We start from the raw sequence: 21389 nt of genomic DNA on the forward strand, positions 1-21389 counted from the left end.
ATCTGCACAATCTTCATTTCGGGCATATAGATTGAGCATTGTTATTTTAGTACCTCCAATAGTCCCTATCACCATATCTACCCTCTTTGTCCTCCATTGTTTTTTCATGATTGAAGTAGACTAATTTATCGAACAGGATGGCAACTCTCCTTTTCCTCCCATTTTCAAAAGAGGCACTATATACCTGGTCCACCCATTCTCTTTTTAGTTTCAAATGTTCTTTTTCTGACAAATGGGTCTCCTGTATCATTTCTATAGAGCAATATAATTTTTTAAGTTGACAAATTTTTTTTTTTCTCTTAATTGGACTGCTTATACGCTTAATGTTATAAGTAATACAATTTAGACTGTCCATTTATTATTGTTTCAAACTTATTAAAGTCCCATCTCAGTTTTTCCCAAACGCATGTGAAATCAAGTATGACAAAAGTATCACAAGATGACTGTGGCCCAACGCTAATCTCAAGGTAGAAAAAACAAAACAAATAACATAAAGTAGAACATGTAAAGTAAAACACGCAAAATAAAGTGAACTTCCACATACCCAACTGGTTTTCAGTAGTAACTAATATCATTCAATCACATCAAACTTAAACACAAACCAGTCCCTGGTGTAACCTGGGCAGGGGAAGGTGACTGTTCCTCCATGGGAATCACACGCAGTGTCGGTACAGCTGTTGTCCAGCTCGCGAGCCGTCGCTGCTCAATGTGCAAGCATTATACTCGCAGTTCACGCTTAAGTTCCACTCTTTACAATAAAACTTGGGGTTGTCGTCCTAATGTTGATTGTTTTTAAATCTACAAAATAAAAACTGGGCATGTGTTGAGATCACTCATCTCCATTAAAGGATGACAATCCTGCCCAACAGCATCGCCGGGTCTTTCCCTCTTCTTCCTCCTGATCTGCTCCACCTGCTCCCGCTTGTCCACCTGGACCTGGATATTAAGCTCACGCAGCGTCGAGAAAGTTTGCCAGAGTCCATGAATAAATGCACTTGGCCCTGATGTTTTTCTGCTTTAGTTGTTTAATTATGGCCCACACCTACGCTCTCTTCTTTTGTAGCATCATGTCTTTTACTGAATAGTCCACAAATTTAACAATTATGGACCTCGGAACAGCAGTGAGGATCTTTGGTTTAGTTGTTAGATATCGGTGGGCTCTCTCTAGTCGTAGGTTCACTTCAGGCCCTGGTTGAAGGGCTGATTGAATCAAATCTTTTATAAACACAATCATATCTTTTCCTTCACTAACTTCGGGTACCTGGTAGATTCTCAGGTTATTGCGTCTCGACCTGTTCTGCAGGTCTTCACACATGATGGACTGGTATATGTTAAGTGGTCTTTAATTGCTTTTGTGCATACATTAATGGATTTGTGATAAGTAAATCCCCTTAAAACATACTTCTTCAAATAACCAATAATATGAAATATTTAAAGCTATTTTATTATATTGGAGTCTTTAATCATCCATTAATTGGGGGTCAACAAGTAGCAAAGATTTTCAGGTCTTTAAACCTCTTAATTCATACACAATTCCCACCAAAAACATATTAAACCTTTAACACTAACTCTGCTACTTATGATGGTGGAAAAAAAAGACTATTTTTGATAGACCTTTGCAATTACTTTTGGATAAGGTTTTCCAGCATCTACTACAATGTCGAACTGTTGGACTTTGAATGGATAATGCTCATAATGAGCAGGTGGCTTAGCATGTATGAATGAGCCGTACGAATGGATGCGCAAACAGGTGAATGTAAACTTGTGTTGTAAAAGCACTCTGAGTGGTCATAAGACTAGAAAAGTGCTATACAAATACAGTCCATTTACCATCTAGTTTACGTGACCTTATCAAAGAGCTGGCTGCTGTATGATATTGACAATAATGTCTTCTGCTGTTTTTGTTTCTGTACGTTACCATGTAGCTGTTATCATGTGTGATGCTGCTTTTTGTGATTGGCTGAATCCGTTTTTATCACAGAACAAAATATGAAAAAAAGTCAAGCAAATAAAATACAAATTAAGCTTGTACTTGTTTTTCATTCAAAGATATGTTCCAAGAGAAAAAATCCCCCAAAATTGGAATTGCATAAAATATTTTTGATCATAAAAACAAACTGATTGGATTCATGTGTTGTCAGGCAGGGCTCTGTCTTCCCCTTTTTTCCCTGTGTTTTCCCTGTTTCCTTGCCCCCTTGTGGTCTTGTCTGTCTTCCCTTGTCTGTCCAGGTCCGTGTTAAGAGGCTGCACCTGTTTCGGCAGCCCCTCCTACCCGCCTCCTCTCACACACCTGCATGTCATCACCTCATCACCTTCCAATCAACGGATGCATTTAACCCCAGCTCTTCTCTCCAGTATTCGTCAGATCGTCTGCTTACCTCCGTGGTATTGTGTGTTCCTCTGCCAGTCTTCTGATCCCCTGTGTCTTTCTCGGTCCGCTGACCTGTGCTTTGCTTTTTGTTTTAGGAGCGTCTCGCCCTGTGGATAGCCCTCAGCCCAGCCTCGGTTGTGAGAGGAGTTGGAGCTCAGATTCTTCAGAGCGTGTTTTTGCTCTCGCTTTGTGTTCCTCCCGTTTTTGTGGACTCCCTTAGTTGAACTGTACAGAGTGGTTTTTGTGCTCTCGCCTTTTGTTTTCCCGTTTTTGTGGACACCCTTAGTTAATAAACCCTTTTTGTTTCTACCTGCCTGTGCCCTGTGTGATCCCTGTAGCCTTCACTTTGAGTTCGCCTTCCTCTGGTCTCAGGGTGTTCGTACACCTAACAGAACGATCTGACCATGCAGAACTCAGAAGGCTCGGAGATGGACCAACCTGCCATGCAGCGTGCTCTGGCTCACCACGGGAATCTTCTGGGACAACATGGTCAAGCACTAGCTGCCCTCCTAGAGCAAAATAGGACACTCAGCGAGCAGGTGAGATCCTTAACAGACAGCCTGGCTCGTCTTCTCCCGTTAAATGACTCTATTTCCTCAGCCCCGCGCCCTGCTGTGCCACCGGCCGCGGCCACCGCCGCCCCGCAGGACCCACGCCTCTGCCCCGACTCTCATGCGACGGATCCGGAGCCTTTCACAGGGGAACTCCGTAAGACCCAAGGTTTCATCCTTCAGTGTGAGATGATGTTTGCACAGAAATGTCACACCTTCAGTTCTGACATTAGTCGCATTAGATACATTTTCACCAGGCTACGAGGGCGGGCATTAGACTGGGCTGAGGCTTTCCACACAAACAATCCCATCGATCAACTCACCTGCGAGGAGTTTTTAACTCACTTTCGCTCTGTTTTTGATCCTCCCGAGCACGAAGAGGAGGGAGCTGAGAGACTCCTCTCCCTTCGTCAAGGTGCCAGAAGTGTGGCGGACTTCTCGGTGGATTTCTGGATCGCCGCCAAGGACGCCCGGTGGGAAGAGAGAGCGCTGCGGGGGGTCTTCCTCAAGGCGTTGAACAGCTCGCTGAGGACTGAAGTCGCCCGATGTGCGCTGCCTAGTGATCTGCGGTCCCTAGTCTCTTTCGTCAGCAGGCTCGACCAACAGATTTGGGCCGGCCACAGGGACAGGAGTCCTCGGCCGCTTCACCCGGTGCCACGCTCGTTCCCCGATCCCTCTGACGCATCACCGCCGCCTCCGGCTGAACCCATGCAGCTGGGAAGGACACGCCTCACCGAGGAGGAGAGATGGCGCCGGATCCGAGCTGGTGAGTGTCTCTACTGTGGTCAGCCGGGACACGCCCGCGCCGCATGTCCGGTCCGGCCAAAAGACCGGACTCACCAGTAAACCCGGGGGTACTGGTGAGTCATATTTCCTCTTCCAGGCTCCGGGGCAGATTAGCCTTAAACGTCACTATCCGCCACAACGAGGAATCTAGGAGCCTGAACGCGCTGGTGGATTCCAGCGCGGAGGATAATTTTATTGACTCCGAGCTGGTGGCTAGTCTGCGCATTCCGGTAGAACCGCTCTCCCCCGCTCTCACTGCCAGAGCCTTAAATGGCACCTTCCTGGGGGAGATCACCCAGCAAACTATCCCCGTGACTTTAGTCGCCTCAGGCAACCATTCCGAACGCATCAGGTTCTGTATCCTGCCTTCCTCTGACCCCCCGCTGGTACTTGGACACCCCTGGCTAACCAGACACAATCCCCAGATAAACTGGTCCAGCGGGAAGATCCTGGGGTGGAGTGAGTATTGTCTGTCTTCCTGTCTGCGCTCTGCTCTGCCACCTGTTCCCTCACAGCCTCCTGTGCCAGCCGAACCCCCGGACCTCTCTCACGTCCCGGTGATCTACCACGACCTGGTCGCAGTGTTCGACAAGGACCGAGCGGTCTCTCTGCCCCCCCACCGTCCTTATGACTGCGCCATCGACCTGCTGCCAGGCGCACCTCTGCCGTCCGGTCGACTGTATAATCTCTCACGTCCGGAGCAAGAGGCCATGCAGACATACATTTCTGACTCCCTGGCAGCTGGGATCATCCGTCCCTCTTCCTCTCCGGTGGGTGCTGGCTTCTTCTTTGTAGCTAAAAAAGACAAATCTCTCCGCCCCTGCATAGACTATCGGGGGTTGAACACCATAACCATCAAGAATAAATATCCCTTGCCACTAATATCCTCTGCCTTCGAGCCTCTGCAGGGAGCGAACGTCTTCTCCAAGCTGGATCTGCGTAACGCATATCACCTGGTGCGCATCCGCGAGGGTGATGAATGGAAGACTGCATTTAACACCCCCCTTGGCCACTACGAATATTTAGTGATGCCGTTCGGCCTCACCAATGCGCCGGCAGTCTTCCAGGCCCTGGTCAATGACGTGCTCCGTGACTTCATCAGCCGGTTCGTCTTCGTGTACCTGGACGACATCCTCATCTTCTCCCGGAACCAGGAGGAACACGAAGTACATGTCAGGTCAGTACTCCAACGGCTTCTCGAAAACAGACTATTTGTTAAGGCTGAAAAATGTGAGTTCCATGTCTCGTCACTGTCCTTCCTGGGATTCATTGTGGAGAAGGGACAGCTCCGGACCGACCCCGACAAGACCAAGGCGGTGGTGGAGTGGCCCCCTCCCACTGATCGTAAACAGCTGCAGCGTTTCCTGGGGTTTGCTAACTTTTACTGGCGCTTCATCAGGGATTACAGCAAAGTGGTGGCCCCCTTAACCAAACTGACCTCTCCTTCTCTGCAGTTCTCCTGGTCTCCGGAGGCCCAGTCCGCCTTCCAGCGTCTTAAGGGACTCTTCGCCTCCGCTCCTGTCCTCCGTCATCCTGACCCGTCCAAACCCTTCGTGGTGGAGGTGGACGCCTCCGACACGGGGGTGGGGGCCGTCCTCTCTCAGAGATTCGCCCCAGACCAGAAACTCCACCCATGCGCTTTCTTCTCCAAGAAACTCTCCCCTGCGGAGAGGAATTATGATGTCGGGGACAGGGAGCTCCTAGCGGTCAAACTGGCGCTCGAGGAGTGGAGACACTGGCTGGAGGGGTCTGAGGTGCCATTCACCGTATGGACCGATCACAAAAACCTGGCTTATATTCAAGCAGCCAAGAGGCTGAATTCTCGCCAGGCCCGGTGGTCATTATTTTTTAGCCGTTTTAACTTCACCTTGTCTTACAGACCTGGCTCCCGGAACGTGAAGCCCGATGCGCTCTCTCGCCAGTTTGCCGGCCCCGAGTCCAGCTCTCCACCGACTACCATCCTGCCAGCCTCACGTGTGGTAGGATCCCTGACTTGGGAGATCGAGTCCGTGGTACGGGACGCTTTAAAGGACCACCCCGACCCGGGCGGTGGACCACCCAACCGGATGTTCGTCCCCGAGACCGTTCGCTCCCAGGTGCTGGACTGGGGTCACACTTCCCGCTTCGCCTGCCATCCAGGTACTGGTCGCACCACTACACTACTCAAACAAAGTTTCTGGTGGCCGGGACTCGAAAGAGATGTCCGGGAGTATGTGTTAGCCTGCTCCGTATGTGCGCAAAATAAAAGCTCCCACCAGGCCCCGGCGGGTCTCCTCAGACCGCTCCCGGTTCCCGGACGTCCCTGGTCGCACATCGCCCTGGACTTCGTCACCGGCCTCCCTCCCTCAGCTGGTAACACCGTCATCCTCACCTGTGTTGACCGTTTCTCTAAGTCTGCTCACTTCATTGCTCTGCCCAAACTCCCCTCAGCCAAAGAAACTGCAGAACTACTAACTCTCCATGTCTTCCGCCTGCACGGCATCCCGGTTGACGTTGTCTCTGACAGGGGTCCACAGTTCATCGCTGGGGTGTGGAAGGAATTCTGCAGGGCGTTGGGAGCCTCCGTCAGCCTCTCCTCAGGATTCCACCCTCAGACTAACGGGCAGTCGGAGCGCACCAACCAGGACCTCGAGGCGGCGCTCCGGTGCGTGACCTCCCAAGATCCCGCCGCCTGGTCCCGTCATCTTCCTTGGGTGGAATACGCCCACAATTCCCTGGTCAGTTCGGCCACCGGACTCTCCCCGTTTGAGGCCTCTCTCGGCTACCAGCCCCCCCTCTTCCCATCCCAGGAGGAGGAAATCGCGGTCCCCTCAGTCCAGCATCACCTGCGCCGCTGCAGACGCATCTGGCGGCTTACCAGAGTGGCTCTCGCCCGCACGGCGGAGACCAACAAACGCATCGCTGATCGCCACAGGAGAGCTGCTCCGGCATACACCGCAGGTCAGAAAGTCTGGCTTTCTTCCAAAAATATCCCCCTTAAATCCATGTGTAAAAAGATGTCACCTAGATTCCTCGGCCCGTTCGAGATTGGCAGCATCGTCAACCCGTCCGCCGTCAGGCTGCTCCTCCCTCCCTCCCTGCGGGTACATCCAGTGTTTCATGTCTCACAAATTAAGCCAGTCTCCTCCAGTCACCTGTGCCCACCCGCCGACTCACGGCCCCCTACCCGGATCGTTGATGGCCAGCCAGCCTATACTGTCCGCCGCATCCTGGATGTGCGCCGCCGCGGACGCGGCCACCAATACCTAGTGGACTGGGAGGGGTACGGCCCGGAGGAGTGATCCTGGATTCCTCGATCCTTCATCCTGGACGATCAGATGGTCCGGGACTTCCACCGGAGACGCTCTGTCGTCGCGCCAGGAGGCGCTCATTGAGGGGGGGGTACTGTCAGGCAGGGCTCTGTCTTCCCCTTTTTTCCCTGTGTTTTCCCTGTTTCCTTGCCCCCTTGTGGTCTTGTCTGTCTTCCCTTGTCTGTCCAGGTCCGTGTTAAGAGGCTGCACCTGTTTCGGCAGCCCCTCCTACCCGCCTCCTCTCACACACCTGCATGTCATCACCTCATCACCTTCCAATCAACGGATGCATTTAACCCCAGCTCTTCTCTCCAGTATTCGTCAGATCGTCTGCTTACCTCCGTGGTATTGTGTGTTCCTCTGCCAGTCTTCTGATCCCCTGTGTCTTTCTCGGTCCGCTGACCTGTGCTTTGCTTTTTGTTTTAGGAGCGTCTCGCCCTGTGGATAGCCCTCAGCCCAGCCTCGGTTGTGAGAGGAGTTGGAGCTCAGATTCTTCAGAGCGTGTTTTTGCTCTCGCTTTGTGTTCCTCCCGTTTTTGTGGACTCCCTTAGTTGAACTGTACAGAGTGGTTTTTGTGCTCTCGCCTTTTGTTTTCCCGTTTTTGTGGACACCCTTAGTTAATAAACCCTTTTTGTTTCTACCTGCCTGTGCCCTGTGTGATCCCTGTAGCCTTCACTTTGAGTTCGCCTTCCTCTGGTCTCAGGGTGTTCGTACACCTAACATGTGTACATTGACATATTTTGAAAATAATAAACACAGTGACATACCTATGAGATTGAAAACTCATGTTTTCGCCCATTTAATCCATTCTGCTTTCCTTCTTTTTCTTTTTTCTCTCTTTATCTCTTTACCAATTTCTGTTTTATAGTCAATATATTTCCTGGAAGTCATTACAGCTGACAAAAAAATCATCCTCCTTCTTGCCATCTCCCTTTCTCCTGTTCTGTCATTTTCTGCAAGTTATTAGTGCTCATAAAATCCTACGTCTGTATTTTTCTGTAAGCCATTAGAACTGACAAAATCTCTGCCTTTGTCCCTTCTGTAAGTCATTAGGACTGCCAGTACCCCTCTGTCGTATCATTTCACGATGAAACTTCAATGGTTCTTTTGTCCAGCGTACCGTTCAGAACCCTAAAACACTGCAGGCCAGTTAGTCCCCATGGTAACAAAGCTCAAAAGCCTGGATGTGAAAGCCTTCAGCTGGAACCCCGTCTGTCAGAGTTTCCCATTTAACATTAGCAAGGGACACACCAATATGTAACTCAAAGCTTTTTCTAGTTAACATTCAGAACGGTGCTGTGACCAACAGAGCTGTCATCAAAGGAAAGAAGTGCTGTCTTTGACATATTGACATACTGTATACAACTCTAAACCATCACTCCTTCGTCCCCTAAGTCATCAACATGGAGCTTCCTGTTATATAGTAATATAGTTCAAACACTTTGAAGTCTACAATCTTTTTAGGTAGCTCTAGGGATGGCAGTGTCAGCCTTTGAGTTGGTCTGTTGGTCCCAGACTGAAATATCTGAGCAATGTTTGAATGGATTGGCAAACATGCAGGAGATTGTGCCCAGAGAATTAATCTTAGTGACACTGATGATCCACTGATTTTCCTCTGTGGTTTGTGGTTTTAAGTGAAATGTCTCAACAACTGAATGAATTGTCATGGATTTTGGTACACACATTTATGACTCCTTGGGATTAATTGGAAATTTAAATTTGTCCATTTGTTAATGTAGAGCATACATTTCAAAATCGTAAATGATTTTTAGTTGAGATTTTCCTGGAAAACAGGAAATTTTTGAAGATGACCTCTGGTTAACCAGTAAATCCACCATACTGATGCGATTTGTCTCAAAGTTCAAATAAGTTCTCACCTTTTAGATCTCCTTTTAGAAGTAAAATGCTGTGGATCCTGTGATGTACTTTCAGATGTTATCGTTATGAGGTCATGTCCCCTCAGAGGTCAACACCACAGCGTGATGTAAAACACTACAGTTTACAGGTGGTTTTAAAGATCAACATATTATGTCACAACATAGTTCAGGTGTACATTTAAAAAGTACAAACATCTAAAAGATCACCAGAAAAGAGCGAAGATTCAAATGTTGAAAAAGTCCACATAGTGTTGCAGGTTGTCCCGACCTACAGTTTGGGAACCTCTACCTTATGGAGACAAAGAAAAAAAGTCTTTTCTTACCTCTCAACTCCGTCTTGGGAGTAATAAATTCCATAGGTCTGCACAGCTCCTCCTGTCTCCTCTGGGGGGCGCCACCTGAGTCGGACAAATCGGCTGGACACTAGGACAGGGACCAGGTCGCGGGGGGAAGAGGGGAGGGCAACGCCTGGGCTGGGGGACACTGGTGGGGGATCAGAGGAGGAGGAATAAGTCAAGGGGGTGCCAGAAGGATGAGGGCAAGGAGGAGGTGTGTGGGCAGGTCTATTTTGAGTGATTGTGGCATCTGTTAACAGTTCATCCAAGGTAGGGGAAAGGAGGGAAGAATGGAGGAGAAGCAGGGACGAGGACAAGGGAGGTGGAGGGGAAGGGGTGAGCAAATGAGGCGGGGCAAAGAAAAAATGATAGGAGTAAAGGACAGATGAGATGAGCAGATAAGGAACAGAAAAGACAAGAAGGAAGAAAAGGAAGAAGAAGAGTGGTAAAGAAGATCACAGGCAAGAAGAAAAAGCGGCAGAGCATCTGAAGAGTACAGTCATCAATCAACAGGTGTCAATAGTCTGAAAGTAAAGTCTACTGCTACTTCAGACATTTCAAACAGGTGAACTTCAAAATTAGCATTAGCATTTTGTTCCTTTTCATTTTATTTTTTTTAGTCCAGCTTTAAAAACTTATAAAACACTTTTTTGATTCTCTATCCTGGTATAATATGAGCAATTCCTGAATTGGTTACAGTATATGACAAAAATGAGAGACACATAAACTACAGATCGTGAAACTTTGGACCAGGATTAGCTAGTGATCTTTATCTGGACATCTGATCACAGGCCCTTCATGTGATACTGGTATTCATAAATTTTCTTATCTTGAGCCCACATTGTGATTGAATCTTAATATGCAAATTAAGTAGGCAGAGCTGGCTGACTTGTCACCAAGCACATACAGCTGCTTCAAGGGACTGATACAATGTGCAAGGCAAGGGTCACATGACAGATAGTGATATCTGAACTCTTCTCAGAATATGTGAAGACTAGTAAACTACTGTAGCTGAATGAATAGCTTTTTACTGCAAGATTTGCCCATTTTAGATTTGGTGTGTCCAGTCCTTTACCAGGAGAAGGAGAAGCTTGCTAGCACTCATCCTAGCTCACCTACCACTGTCAGTAACCGTAGTGTTGCATGTCCAGACTGCGGTCGGTTTTAATCAATCAATCAATCAGACTTTATTTATATGGCACTTTTCAAACTTGAAAAGCAACACAAAGTGCCTCACAGAAGCTAAAAACAACAAAGAAGAAAACCCAGCCCTCCTGCCCCCATAAATACATACAGAGACACATAGAGACACACACGCACAGACACACACACATCCGTGCACACACCCATACAGACAAGGCAAGGAATAAGCCTCCTTTGGGGGCCATCCACACTGAGAAGGCCCCCGGTCCATGATGGGATCATCACCCGAGACCATCCCAACCCAGGCAGACAGGAGGCCCCACACCAAGGTGCAGAGGCCTCCAGCCATCCAGGCAAGAGCTGTCCCCTCGGCAGCGCCCCCATCAGTAGAACCAGAGCAGCTCCCAGTGTGGGGGGGCCCCCATGAGGAAACACTCATATTTACATTTGTTGTTAGGTGGCAACCTCTCGAGGCAGTAACAATTATGACAGGGGCGATGGAGGAATTTTGGTGGATGGATGGGTCAAACAAACACCCGTCCCTGTGTTCTTGTCAAGTGTGAAACCAAAAGTCAACACTGACTTATTTGAACTTAAGTAACATTCTTAACTTTCATCACATATGCAATGCAAGGTAGCTTACATAACTTAAATTATGTAACAAACGCAGTTATTTTAAGCCAAAACTTTTCCTAAATCTAACCAAGTAGTTTAGATTGGGGAATTTATTTATTTATTTATTTTTTCCTGGTAGTCAAGAGGGTATGGCAAGATTTCATTAGTTTCCCTTGTGCAGATATTAAAAAACAACCTTAAACTTTGCTAACGCTGGAAGAGCTTCAAAACACTAATACATATTTTGACGTCTGCCATAATAATGCAGTAGAAACATATCAAGGGGGACTTCTGATATGTAGAACAGAAATCTCCCTCTCTTGCTTTGCCTATAAATAGTCTTCATATCCCTCTCTTCCTCACCCTCTTCCTCTCTCTTTCCTCAAACTCTATGCAGAAGAAGACTGTTGAGCTTGTTCACTTGCTTCAGCTTCACTCTGCTTCACATTCATTCTGCCTTACTCTCTCTCTTTCTCTCCTGGCACTCAATTTCAGGCCTCATTTGAGCCAGCTGCCATTAAAAATGCCTGCACTACACAACACATGAGCACACACAGACACACAGACACACACACACACACACACACACACACACACACACACACACACACACACATGCACACTCCTCTCTGCCCTCTCATTTTAAATTCCTCTAAAATGGATATTTATTCCTATAAATCCCCAATCCCCACTATTGTGGGTGAGTGCATAAAATCTCAAATATCTTGAGTGAGAGTCTGTGTGTGTGTGTGTGTGTGTGTGTGTGTGTGTGTGTGTGTGTGCGTGTGTGTACTATGTGACCTAAGTGACCTGAAGGTGGAAACTGACTTTAATGGATGAATACAGAATAAAGGCATGCAGACACACAGAAAAAAATGCAGATGCCACAGGTCGAGTGGAATAAATGCACAAGACACCCCCCGCCCTACTCACTAGGGCACAAAATGTGTATTAATCCGCTAAAATTCCAGATCTGAATCAAGGGTCTAAGGATGGAGGGCGTTGAAAAATGAACAGATTGTTAAGCCTCTTGAGGCTAACTGTGATTTGTGATTTGGGATATATAAATAAAATGTATTTGACTTGACCTGACTTGCCTTGATGGAGCAGTTTCCTGCAATCTTTGTACTGAAAGCACAGAGATGAAAGTGATATCAATCCTCTATGATTCTAGTAGAGACAGAAAACATAAAACAAAAAATCTGGATGTCCGACTTTATTGTCCAGTGAGGCACTGTGAGGCATAGAGTGTGTGTGTTTTGTTGTGAAGGCTCTCTGTGTGTTTTCAAGCTGCTCATGACAGTTTGTGTCTGTGTTTGCAGTAATTTATTATGAAAGCTGAGTGTGTATACATTAATTTACTTTGAAAGCTGTGTGTGCTGTGGGTGTTGTGCACTGACAGTTACACATTGTGAAAATTGTGTGTGTGTGTGTGTGTGTGTGTGTGTGTGTGTGTGTACGTGCGTGTGTGTCTGTGTCATTTTCAGTAAAAGCCTTGTGTTACAGTGCAGTAATTCTAGCTGTCTTTCTGTTGTGCGACATGGCTTTGCCGTGATGTTATTACTGTGAAAGCAGGAGACGCAGGTCACACGCTGAACTTGCAGACCACCATCGGCACCAAAAACACCACAAACACACTGAAGTGACCTTAGAGAGCTGACCAAACAGCCTGATCAGCCTGTAATAATCAGTGGTTCTGAGTAATGATCTAAGCTCTGAGAGCACCTCATTATCACAAGTTACTTGTGGGCCACATACATACACACCTATGTTGATGTTCAGGAAAACATAACACACCAAAAGTTATAAACACTAGACCGCACTAAGGGTAGCATTAGAGTTCATTAAAATCAAAAGGGTTCACCCTCTTAGGAGCATGAGGGGGATCAAGACATTTCATGTAAATGTATCCAGTATAGTTCAGACGTGTTGCTCTGGATCAGAGAGTGAATTCATGTATTATGTGAATGATGATTATAACGACTATGTGAAACCACATCACACTTCCTCTCATGTTTTGCCTCAAACTCTGGCAACTCCTTCACATCCTATCTCTACATTTTAATACCTTTTGTTTCAATAATGTCACTACAAATTCATGGACTGACAGCAGAAACTAAAATGAAACATAGCAGAGAGTTTGAGGTTTTGGCTGATTTGATCAAACTTTTCCAGATATGTGTTGGATTTTGAAGAAAATGGAATGCATTGTGTGTAGATTTGTCACCAAATCAGCTGTGCATTAAACTAGACCTATTTATCAACATTTCGTGAGTGCACTACTGTGTCGAATACACAAGGCTCTCGTATCCTTCAGACCTATTGTTTGGGAGCATTGTGGTTTCCTGCAAAGTTATAGCAACACTGGACAAAGAGTAGTGGAAAACAAATAACTGTTGACAGACATAGTTGAACCAAAATACTCTCAGCATACAAATAAGCAAACATTTGGAATTTGCCAATAACTGAATGCATCTATTCGTGTTCATGGCCAACTAAACAAACATGTAAAGGAGCAGGAGATGTCTTGAAATTATCCATTGCCCTGCATAAATGAGAGCATGCAATACAGTAGTCATCCAGGAATGATCCCCTGCCCTGTCTAAATGAAGAGAAGATTCAGCCGTCCAGGAATCTACTGTATCTACTGTCCTGTATGAATGAGCAAGGGCTGTGATGAATGAACCTCCAGAGCTACAGAAAGCTACTGGACTGAGTCAAATCTGAAAACAGAATGAATGCTGAGTATGAGCATTCCTCTCGTTTTTCCTACTGCTGCTTTTTTCTGTAATTTTGTGTAGCATTATACACCCTACCCCTCACCCTAACTGTACCCTCTCTGTACATTGTTGACTGTTCCTTTAAAGCACATGTGCATTTGGTGTTAAAAACTGAAACAATTTCATAAAACCCCTCGCATTTCCTAGAGTTCAACAGGATTCATTCAATAAGTGGTGCACAGACACACAACTGTGGTTTTATTCACACATGCACACACTTCCCCTTTCTTCTTCCTCCTGCTGAGAGATCATGAAGGGGCTGATGGGAAGGTGTTTCATCACAAAGCAGATCAATGTTGGAAGTGACAACACACACCCATACAAACACACAATGACACACACACATACACACACACACAGAGAATGGTGACACATTAAGGCGTAGGCGGTGAGATACAAACCTCTAACCAATCAATAGCCGAGGACACACACACACAAGTATGCACACCCAGACGATATGGATGACCTTCTACTTTCTCCGATCAATAGAGGCCAACACTGCAGAAATATCAGCACTACGAGAGGAAAGAAGATAAATATTTTCCTCTCATCTTCCATCTATTCCTCTCTTCTTTGTGCGGTTTCTGAATAATAGATATAGGTTTCAGTAGAGAGATGAGGAGAATGACCTGGAAAAATGATCATTAAGAAAAGGTGGGGGCTGAAAAACCAAACTAAAACAGTGAACCAAGACAAACTGTCAAAATGAAGTTAACTCAACAATGGGCAGGTTCTTTATGCACATCAACTGTAGAGAGAACCAAAGCTTCATTTCTAATTTCCTCTTTTTATAAGTTTCATATTATAGTGACAAGCCTCTCATTCTAGTGTGCCTTTTTTTTTTTTTTTTAAATTCGCTGTTCTGCACTGATGTTTCACATTAAAAGCCTTCCAGCAGTTCAAAGGGGTTCTCCCTTCCCTGATTTTAATGTGAAACAGGTGTTGATTTTAAATGACGACAGCGTAATAGCAATCAGAAAAATGGCAAAGTAGAAGCAGCTGGAGTTAATTAGTAAATGCAAACAGTATTTGTGTAAAAAAAAAAAGAAAAGAAAAAAAAGGAGCAGTTATAGTTTATGTTGACTTCAAAGAAATCTGGTAAAAACAAGAAAAGGCCTCTGTCTCATCTAGGGCTGGGCGATATGGCTGTAATCTGTATCACGATAGAAGTGTTTTATATCGGTCGATATCGATAATAATTGATATTTTTAAGACATATTTAAAATAAGGACCAGGAGAAAAAAAACATTAAATTTAAACATTTTTATTTTAAATTTAACCTTCCTCTGATTATAATCCCCTCAGCTATCAAGGCAGAAAGGAAAGAAAATGTCAACACAACCATGGAAAACACTCAAATAATAAATGTAAATAAAAGTCTAAAATCACAATTAACACTTAACAATTATCTCTTAACATTAAGGTGCAAAAATAAAGAATACGTAACAAATTTTGAATTAAGTGTAACAAAATAGTGCAAAGTATAAAAATGTAAAAATAGAGAAACCTGAGAACTTTTTTTCTGCAGGTTTAGTGCCAGGACGTTCACAAGCTGATTAATCTTCTGGTGAACAAAGTGTTTTCAAATATGTGCAGTGTTTTGTAAACAGCAGAAACTGAGGTAGACTTGACATCTGTAAAATACAAAAAAACAAACATGATAGACAGTACAGTAACATTGATTGAACTATAAAACCAGCCTAGACATATGAATAACTCTTCTTACTTTAAACATACATGAACTATTCAATTATATTTTTATTGCAAGTGTGCTAAAAAAAAAAAAAAAAAAAAAAAAAAGCATGTGTAAGAGATTTTTATAACCTGACTTCTCAGTGCTCAGCGGAAGCATGTCTTTAGCTATATGATATGCCACTGCCTCCGTTATGTACCTTTTAGATGATTTGTCATAAGGCACTGAAGCAGAGTACCTCTCCATGGTGGTCTGCTGCTTGTGCGGTGGTGCTGCGGTTGCAGATGTTGTTGGACGTTGGCGAATACGGCTGCGCTCCAAAGGGTGAGCTCGGTTAAGGTGGTAAAACAAGTTTGTGGTATTACTGGTCTTGGTGGGGACAACGGTTTTGCACAATTTACGGACCACATTGGTCTGACTACAGTCTGACTTATAAAATCCAAAAAGCTGCCATACTGGCGAGCTGACGTTCCCTGTTTTATCGACAATTTCTTTGCTCGCTGCAGCGCTCATTTTGTATTTCTCATCTCATTCCACGTGAAGAATCAAACACAAGACAACAAGATGGCACAACCAAACTTGATACTGTTACATGATTGGCTGTTAGCGTGTCACTCCCACTGATCAGTGATTACTCCCTACGTTGCTAGGTTACCAGAGAGTGAGTGCCTTTTTTCATGCAACCAACCTTGCTTCGCAACTTCTGGTTTCTTCCGACGATGAAAAAAAATGATTGAATGTTTTATTGAACGCATTTTTTATGGATATTGATTACGTGTCTATCACGATACATATGGTTATTGTTTTATCGCCCAGCCCGTGTCTCATCTTTCTATATTAGAGTTGCACAGATAAAGTGATACATATTGTACAGCTGAAAAGATGTAATGCTGATTTTGCTTAATTTTTGCTGAGATTTTATGCATTCATATTTGACTAGTAATGAATGTGGAGATACAGGGGGGAATTAAGAGCAAAGCTGCACTCAATTCTGGGGACTGCTCTTTGATGGATCAGAGGACATCACAAAAACAACCTTTCAACTTGAATGCTGGGTGGGGACCCTCTGCTCTCTAGGCTGTATGTGGCCCACAAGACTGTGTGATGATAAAGGAAGTACTTTTTTCAACAATAAAGAAAATAATATAAAACAGTAGATGCTCTTTAGAGTCGTCCCTGAACTCAACAGTGCATCATGGCCTCTGTTAACAAAAGTAGATACGGAGTGTCATACATCAGGGTTAGTTTGTGGAAACTCAGTGATAGATCCTTATTTAAGAAAGCAGCATGTGTGCTAACTTAAACATTGATAGCTAATGCACCTCTCAGTTCAAGTGAAAGCTGTTACTCAAAACACCAAATTCAAAATGTATGACACTGATCAGGATGACACTGACCCAAGAACTGAGGTTAACAGCAGCCAGTAAGCAGCATTTTAGTGACAATTCCTCCTCAGTGACTGATGAAAGCAGTATCTATTTTTTTTCTGATTCATTTCAATCAATTTCTTAACTAACACTAACAGAAAAGCTACTGAATTCTTATCACAACTGAAACAAATCCTATTGGTCTTGAAACGCAATGCATCATACTGTGACAAAAGTATGCTATTGGATCGACCCTGTTCCATTCTATATATACATATATAAACTTAGTATGAATCTCAAAGGCTGGTACAACTTTATGTCTCTCTCCCTCCATATTGAACAGGTTTCATTGAATGGAATTTCATTAAATTTGTCATCTCAAGGTGCTTTGAAGCAATTTCGGGGCATTGCTGGGTCACTGCTTGTTGCTCACTGCACTCAGCAGGCAGACTGTGGCTGTGTCTTGATTTGTTTTGTTGTTTTGAAGGCAAGGGAGAGAGTCAGACCAGCACCTGTCTGAAGCAAAAAACCTCTGTCTGGAGGAAGAGGGACATGAAGAGAAGGAGGAAGAGGAGGTGGATCGTAGAGAGAGGAAGAAGTGAAGGTGTATGAGTAGAAGGAAAAGCAGGAGAAAGAAGTGGAGGACAAACAGAAGGAGTGGTGGTGGGGAGGTGAAAGACAGAGGAAAGGGAGTTGAGGAGAGATGGTCGGGGAGGGGGAGGGGATGGAGGAACACAGAAGATTAAGGTGAGGTGACGAGAGGAGAGGCAGAGGAAGAGGAAGAGAAAAAAGAAACTACTTGACAGAGGAAAAATGCAGGGAAGAGGAGAAAGTGAAGGAGTAGGAGGATCTGCAAAGATCTGCAAAGGAACAAAATAAATGTCACCCAAGCACAGATGCACTGGTATGTACTGACATTTTCCTTTTGATTATTTTAACACAATATTGTGGAAGGATCTCTGTTTATTTAAACTTACAAAAAATAATGAACATTTACATGTACTTGGAACTGCTCTAATCAATATCTGGTATGAAAGGGGTCATTTGTAGTGAAGAGAATTACCACCACATTACTATCAGTGCTTTGAAGTGTCAGCCCAGTCACATTCCAAGGGCATCAAATACCAACGCTTTGTCATGCGGCATGACATACCTGTCCATGACAATAGTAGATGACAAGAGCAAGGTGACGTACAAAAAAGAGCAAGAAACTACACATGTAGGAATTTGAGGTAGATTAATGAGTCAAACAAACACATAACTTTCACCCAGGAGACTGGGGTTTGTGAAACCAAAAGTGAAAGATCTTTTCCGAAACCTAACCAAATAGATTTAATGGCTAAACATAACCAAGTAGTTTTGATGCCTTAACCTATCCAAACTGCAACCAAGGCTCTCTGGCAGGAAGGGGATGGGATGAGAATGTATTGATGGCCGGAACAGTTGTTGTGTCCAGTGCATCTCATACAGACACTAAAGAATACCTTGTCCATCTGTATGAGTCCTGACAAAATGGCAGTATTTGACATTCTGGGATTGAGTACAGGTTGGAAGTGTTTCTTTTAGCTTATTGTTCATTAAAGTCCACAAGATTTCTGTTTCAGTTCAGCTGCACTCCTCTCTCCTGTGTCACATCCAACTATGGCAGCAGATGTTTCTAGCAATAAAGCTTTGATACACTCCATGGTACAGTACCTGCCACAAAGGCAGTGATGGGCTGGAGAGCACAGTGAAGCATTTAACAGCTAAAGAGCCAGATATTTTTGTTAGGAGTTGGTGGAGACCAAAAACAGAGCTGAAAGTTACATTCATCAGGTGGCCAGAAACTGGAGTCCAAATGACAATGCTGTTTCCTGTCTGCTGCATGTGCAAATAGGCTATCTATATCTTATTATATCTTATATCTTATATCTATTAGACAAAATCTATAAGACAAAACAATGGATATCATTACAGCTATGTCATACTGTTTGATCAGTCAACTATTTATAGGAGACAGTTGATGGATAATATATAAATAAAAACCCAGCTACATGAGAGTGGATTGTAGTGTTATAAAGTGTTACTTATATACTGCTTTATAAGCTTTGACCTCCTAAACCCAACAGTTTAGAGTTGACTGTGAACACTGCGTATACAGACTAACCTCCAATTAGAGAAATCATTTTTCCAATACCAGCATTGAATATGAATGCAGCATCATAACATGTTCAACTGAATTCACATACATAAATGCAAATAGACAAATATTTAGATTGTACACATAATATATTTTTATCATATTGTGTTTCTTACCTACTTCCACAAGCATGGGTATTTCTTTTTGTTTAATGATCATTTTATGAAATATTCTGTTAATCAATCAGTGTATGCAATGTGTATACAGGATGCTGTGCGATGTGTGATTCATATTTAAAATTCACTACATTGACAGGGATTTTTTGTGTTTGTTTAGGTCATATAACATTGGTCAAATGGTCAGAACACACACACGCACACTGTTCCTTCTTTTGCTCTCAGGCAAACAATATGTATCTCTACCTGTCTCTCTCTCTCTCTCTCTCTCTCTCTCTCTCACACACACACACACACACACACACACACACACACACACACACACACGCACCCACACACAAATGCACACACATGCAACCTCCACCAACACAAACACACACACAGACATACATACTCGTCTGGTCCTCACAGGATAGAGGACTGGAGAGGAGAAGAGGCTATCATCACCATGGCAACAGACAGGCACTCCCACACCCCTACCCTCCTACACACACATTCTGTTGTAGAGTGGGAGTATAGTAAAGTGTGTGTGTGTGTGTGTGTGTGTGTGTGTGTGTGTGTGTGTGTGCGCACAGAGAGAGAGAGGAGGTGAGGGAATAGAAGCATTTGACTGTGTGTGAGAGATAAGGTGTGTGCGTGTGTGCGTGTGTGTGTGTGTGTGTGCGTGTGTGTGATGGATTTGCTAAGGTCAGACACACACTGTGGAATACAAATCTGTCATGGCTGACACACTTCCTCTCTCTCTCTTCACTTCTCTCTCTTCCTCGCCCTGCCCTTCGCTTGACCCTTCTCTTACTCTCTATCCATTTTCTCTTCCTCTCACTCTCTCTCCATTCATGCATATCCTCCCTCTATCTTTTCTCTTCCAGCCTCCACAGAATTGTGTATTGCGATATAATTTTTTCTCTTATCTTCTCTCTATTTATTGTTCTCTTGTCTTCCTCTTTCTCCCCCCTCTCATTCCCTCACCACCCATCCTGATCCTGATCATCCCTCCACCTTTTCTCTTCCAGCAGTGACAAAATGATGTGGGATGACTCTCTCATTCTGTTTCTGTCTGCTGATGTCACCTTACTTCAAGTAGAGGCGTCAAAACAGAAAAGGAGAACATGAAAAGAATAGAAGACAGAAAAGATAAAAAGGGAAACATTTATTATAAGGGGACAAGATGATATATATATAAAATCCCCTTCTCTCCCCGCCTGGGGCAGTATTGTGCCTCCTTCAAGCTTGGGTCCTCTACCAGAGGCCTGGGAGCTTGAGGATTCTGCACAGGATCTTGGCTGTTCCCAGGAGTGCGCTCCTGTGGACAGAGACCTCAGATGTTCTTCCTGGTATCTGCTGGAGCCATCCTCCCAGCTTGGGGGTTACTGCTCCAAGTGCCCCGATCACTACTGGGACCACTTTTGCCTTTATGCCCCACATCTTCTCCAACTCCTCCTTGAGACCCTGGTATTTCTCCAGTTTCTCGTGCTCTTTCTTCCTGATGTTACTGTCACTTGGGATCGCTACATCCACCACTGTGACTGTCTTCTGTTCTTTGTCTACCACCACTATGTTTGGTTGGTTTGCCAGCACCAGTTTGTCTGTCTGGAACTGGAAAGAAAACTATAAATGCACCTGCATTGATTTAGGCTTGTCTAACACCTTTGAAGCCCTTCCTTTCCTGATTAAATGAATATTTCCATGTCTGTGCTTGATAATACAGATCATCTAGATGTGCTCTCACTTTTATCAGTGGATTCTGCAGTGCTTGAGGTCCTCCCTAAAAGACAGGTGTTTATTTAAATACTCCCTTTTGGCTACCTTATATGAAGACATATCAGTTATCATTTTAATTCAGATGATAATTCGGGTCAGTTGCGCTAAGCATTGATATTTGGTGACATAATTTCTTTTATGATATTTGAATGTTTTATTCTCTTCATATTTTATAATGTGCTTAGTTTTTAATGCTTTTAGTTCATTTTATTCTCTTTGTGTTTTAAATGTGTTTGGTTTTCTTTTAAGGGCTTTGTAACTGTGTTTTGAAAAGCACTAAAGGTGCTATATAAATAATGGGGTTGTGGGGGGGCTGGAGCCTATCCCAGCTGTCAATGGGCAAGAGACGGGGTACACCCTGAACCGGTCGCCAGTCGATTGCAGGGCAACATATAGAGACAGACAACCATTCACACTCACACTCACACCTAAGGACAATTTAGAGTCACCAATTAACCTAATGAGCATGTTTTTGGTCTGTGGGAGGAAGCCAGAGTGCCCTTAGAGAACCCACGCATGCACAGG

General features: G+C 44.5%; 1 protein-coding gene across 8 annotated transcripts in view; it reads right to left on the bottom strand.

Moving 5' to 3' along the window:
- dcc (DCC netrin 1 receptor) overlaps window positions 1-21389 on the bottom strand; it is a 388720-nt gene that overhangs the window by 201511 nt on the left and 165820 nt on the right. For 6 of the 8 annotated variants that reach the window (XR_013079191.1, XM_076757427.1, XM_076757426.1 and 3 more), the window contains exon 8: window positions 9199-9460. Coding sequence is in view for 7 of the 8 variants with exons in the window: in XM_076757427.1 (XP_076613542.1) it covers window positions 9199-9460 (262 nt within the window). In the remaining variant the exon portion in view is untranslated. The remainder of the gene's footprint in view (window positions 1-9198; window positions 9461-21389) is intronic. The other 2 variants (XM_076757429.1, XM_076757428.1) reach the window with 1 other exon arrangement.

The sequence above is a fragment of the Chaetodon auriga genome, chromosome 19 (genome assembly GCF_051107435.1).
Source record: "Chaetodon auriga isolate fChaAug3 chromosome 19, fChaAug3.hap1, whole genome shotgun sequence".
In the NCBI taxonomy this organism is placed as follows: Eukaryota; Metazoa; Chordata; class Actinopteri; order Chaetodontiformes; family Chaetodontidae; genus Chaetodon; species Chaetodon auriga.